This window comes from Mastomys coucha, unplaced genomic scaffold (assembly GCF_008632895.1).
Source record: "Mastomys coucha isolate ucsf_1 unplaced genomic scaffold, UCSF_Mcou_1 pScaffold22, whole genome shotgun sequence".
Taxonomy (NCBI): domain Eukaryota; kingdom Metazoa; phylum Chordata; class Mammalia; order Rodentia; family Muridae; genus Mastomys; species Mastomys coucha.
The window spans coordinates 132,459,398-132,464,167 of NW_022196905.1; the positions used below are offsets into that span (position 1 = coordinate 132,459,398).

General features: G+C 46.4%; 1 protein-coding gene across 1 annotated transcript in view; it reads left to right on the top strand.

The window, feature by feature from the left end:
• The window catches only part of LOC116104688 (NXPE family member 3-like), a gene marked incomplete at its 3' end in the record, with an annotated part of 54,562 nt that overhangs the window by 47,153 nt on the left and 2,639 nt on the right, over positions 1 to 4,770 (top strand). The window contains exon 4 of the mRNA XM_031391181.1: positions 3,833 to 4,045. Coding sequence (XP_031247041.1) covers positions 3,833 to 4,045 — 213 coding nt within the window. The remainder of the gene's footprint in view (positions 1 to 3,832; positions 4,046 to 4,770) is intronic.

Below are 4,770 nucleotides of genomic sequence, written 5' to 3' on the forward strand. Positions count from 1 at the left end.
TGTGGAGGTGAGAAGAGAATTGGAGGAAGTGAGTTCTCTCCTTCCACCATGTGGGGCCCAAGTATCAAGCTCAGTCTGTTGGGGTTGGCAGCAAGAACATGGTGGTCATCATCATCATCATCATCACCTAGAGATTCCTGTAGCTCAGAGTGAACTTGCATTTCTTGTGTGATTGAGGCATAAAAATCAAGATTTCAAGGTTATCCTTGGTTGCACAGTGTCTTAGGATCCTCCTGCTATGAAGATACACCATGACCAATGCAACTATCATAAGGACAACACTTACTTGGGGCTGGCTTGCAGATTCAGAGGTTCAGTCTGTTGTCATCAAGGCATGAACATGGCACCATCCTGGGAGGCATGGTTCAGTTGGAGCTGAGAGTTCCACATCTTCATTTGAAGTTGGCTAGGAGTAGACTAGCTTCCAGGCAGCCAGAGTGAGTTTTTTTTAAATAGATTTTTAAAAATTATTTATTTATTTATTATATGTAAGTACACTGTAGTTGTCTTCAGACATCGCAGAAGAGGGCATCTGATCTCATTAAGGGTGATTATGAGCCACTATGTGGCTGGTGGGATTTGAACTCAGGACCTTCAGAAAAGCAGTCAGGGCTCTTAACTGCTGAGCCATCTCTCTGGCCCTTGAATGAGGATTTTGAAGCTCAAGCTCACAGTGGCACACCTACCCCAACAAGGCCACACCTCCAAATCATGCCACTCCCTTGGCTAGGCATACTCAACCCACCACACATAGTGAAAACAAGTTCATCCTGGGAAGTATGAGCATGAGACCCTGTGTGAAAATAGCAGGGAGAGGGTAATACATTCCCAAGTAAGAAAAAGTAACAAAATTTATTGTGTTTTCTAGACTGTAGTGGCAGGAACATTCCATTGTCTCATGTGCTGTGGAGCTCTGTTTATTATAAAAGAGAACAATATGCCTCTTCAGTCATCTTAATTATTAGTGAACTAACTGATAAGACCTTTGTTTGTGTATTCCTCCTAACCACTATACTCACCCCATGTGTGTTCCTCCTAACCACTGTACTCACCCCATGTGTGTTCCTCCTAACCACTGTACTCACCCCATGTTACTGTGCTCACTTTGCTCTAGTGACCCAGATTTAGGCAGAGGATAAATAACCAGTCAGCCATGGTCTGCTCTTTGCAAATCTAATTTCCATCTGGTCAACCTCCATCAACACTCATACTCAGTGTTTCTTCAGGAATGTGACTGATCAGAAACTCCCTTCAGGCATACCTCCACTCCTGGTCCTACCAGCAGCCCAGGGGAACGTGAGTAAAATGGGTGAGCAAGGCTGGACCATGTTGGGGTTGGGGATGGGCATCAGCTTAGATGGGCTATGGACGTGTGTGTGTGTGTGTGTGTGTGTGTGTGTGTGCATATATGTGCATGTGTGTGTGTGTGTGTGTGTGTGTGTGTGTGCATCTATGTGCATGTGTTATATGAGTGGGTTCTCTCTCCTGTGCAGAAGTACATGGAGAGCAGACTAATATCAAAATGTTCTCCCCAATTGTTCTCTATCTTATTTTACTTTAAGTTATGTTACACTTTCAATTACATGTTTTGTGCACTCTGGCGTGTATGCGTGAGAACATATGAGAACATATGTGCCATGTCAGACATACGCAGGTCAGGGACAACTTGCAGAAGTTAGTACTCTCTCTCTACAGTGTGAAAGCCCAGGAGTTAGACTCAGGTTATCAGGCTTGGGAGCAGGCACCTTTACCTGCTGAGCCATTTCACTGGCTCCTGTGGTGGATTTTTGTTTTGGTTTTGTTTTGTTGTTGTTTCTTTCTGCTCCCCCCTCAAGGGAATAGGTTTCAGTGGTTTGAAAATTGGAAGTAATCAGAGCCAAAAACGGTGGGATTCTGCCAGTGCAAGGGTGGCTGGGTAGCTGATGTGCAGAGCTCGAGCTTGAAGAAGAGCTAACTCTGCTCTTCCAGGCCAGTCAGAAAGCAAGGCAGTCAGGTAGGACCCAGGTCCACTGCACATATTATTGCCCATAGAGGCTCCAAATGCAGTGATTGCAGAGTGACCAACTGGGGGACCTTGACTAATCAAGCATCCATATTCAGAGGGTGCCAGTTTCTCTCTGTTGGTACTCCCTCAATAAAGAAGAAATTGATGGCATTGGTCCCTCCCTCCAAGAAGTGAGAAACCCTTGATAGATCACGTGCCCAACCCAAAGGTGAGACCGAAGAAGGAGGCAGAAAAGATCTATAGGAACCTTCTCGGCAACAGGCAGAGCAGGAATCAGGGTAGTCCTTGAGAGTCCACAAGAAAACGCACACATGCACACATGCACACAAACAAACAGAATGAAGTCTTTGTAGAAACTCTGCTCAACAACTAAAGTACTGGGCACAGTGTGGAATGTACGAGCTGCTTCATGCTGTCCCTGAATATACCTGATACAGCACCCCTAGAGGAGGCCTAGTTGGGTCTAGAGCCCTAGGCACAAGGATCCAAGTGTTCAGCCCTGTGGTCTTGGGATGCCTGTGTCCAGCCAGCTGGAAGGCCCAGGTTCAACCACCGCCAACCCCTATCGTCCTCTAAGCCCCACATGGATGGTCACTGAGGGAAGTACTTGAGTTGTTTCCACATGTGGGTGACCCTGCCTACCAGGAAAGGAGTAACTATGGCCAACAGCTTTCAGCCCCAGGATGGAGAAAGGGCTCCAGGTATCAGGTCAGTTCTGGCATAGTAAACATGGGGACACATAAAGGTCCTTTTTGGTTTTGGAAACAAAGCCTCTCACTGAGCCTGGAGCCTGCTGCTCAGCTAGGCTGGCTGGTCAGTGAGGCCCTGGAATCTGCCATCTCTAATTCCCCAAGTGCTGGGGTTCCAGCCACACCACATCCAGCTTTTGCACATGTTCTAGGGGTCTAACTTAAGTCCTCACCATTGTACAACCCACTGAGCCATCTCCCCAGTCCTCAGATGGGTTTCACTCCAGAACTTTAGCCTCTGTCCTGACAGGAAAGTGTGGTACAGTGGTTAGTACAGGGGCTGTAACAGCACGCTTCCTGGGTTCAAATGCTATCCCTGACTTTGACTGTTCTTTTGAAGAACCTACTTTACAGGCTGGAGATAGGAATTAATGGCAGAGTGCTTGCCTAACTGGACAGGCCCAGAATGCCATCCCTACCACTTCTGGGCCATCATGATTATTCTTGGTCATGGTAAATTACTATAATGGAAATATGAATAGCGCTATCTCCCTAGTGTGCAGATCCACACCTGGAGTCCCTGCACTCTCTAAGTGAAAGCAGCAGAATTAGGAAGTCAGGGCCATTCTTTCCTATGTGGGAAGTTTACAAAGTATATAAGACTTTTTCAAACATACATGAGCACATGCGTACGTGCATGCACATGCACACACACACACACACACACACACACTCACACACACACAGGAACTTCACAGGCTCCGTAAGAGTACATTGATATGCTACATATAAAGTATATAGAAGAATGCCTGATTGGACTATCAAGATAGCTCATTCAGAAAAGGTGCTTGATGCCAAGGCTGATGACCTTCAAACCCTGGGACATACATGGTAAAGGGAAGGACTGACTCCGAAAGGCTGTCCTCTGGGTACCACATGTGTGCTGTGTTACACACACACACACACACACACACACACACACGGAGCATGTATGTGAGTATAAACATGCACACACACATATAAATGTGTAAAAAATTAGTCTACAAAAAATTGTAAAGAATGCCTGACATTTTGTAAAATATTCATATTGAGCTTTTTAAACAAAATTTAATCTGCTTTATTCTTCACCCCCCTGTAGCCTTGCCCTCAAGACCCCCATGCCGCCCTGGCCACCTGTCTCCAAAACCCTCTGGCTTCTACCACCAAGACAGATGGCACTCAACATTCTGTTCTAGCCGCTCTTTCCCCACTGTGGACAGCATCCTGAACTGCCTGGCTGGCCGCATTGTCTACATGATGGGGGATTCCACACTTCGGCAGTGGTGGGAGTATCTGCGAGACACAGTGCCCTGTGAGTGACCATGAGGGGAGAGGAGGGCCTGTGAGGACTCCTGATGGGGAAGCCTGACTGTGATTGCATTGAGGAAGACTCCCTCGCTTAGTAGAAAGGTGGTGCAGGCTGCTGGGTCTTTCTGAAGGGCCATGAGTGAAGGAGCAGGGTGTTTGCTTTGTTTTATGGTGGAAGCATTTTCTCAGTTGAGGTTTCCCTTCACAGACAACTCTAGGTTGTGTAGAGAAAATAAGTTTGGTTTACCCATGTTGCATTTGAGGCTATGGAGAAACATTACACAGTGTTCTAAACGATGCTTAGTGTGGAATGAGACTCAGGAAACTGCTAGCTCTTAGACAAAAACTCAAGATAGAGAGAGCTGATTGGATTCCTCACAAGCTAAAGGTAGTAAAAAGATAGAGGCTAGGAAAAGGTCTCAGTGGGTAAAGAATTTGCTACGTCAGCCAGGTGACCCCAGGTCAATCCCTGGAACCCACATGGTGAAGGGAGAGAACTGTCTCAAAAGTTGATCTCTACATACACTCTGAGGTACACATGTGCTCACGCATACACACATATGTCACATATGTCATCAACACACAGTACACACACAGTAAACGTGTGCCCACACTCACACACAGATGTCATCAATACACGGCACAGACAATGGTACACACGTGCTCACACTCAAACACATGTGTTATGAACACACAGACTGATACAACAATAAAAAGGAAGGAAGGAAG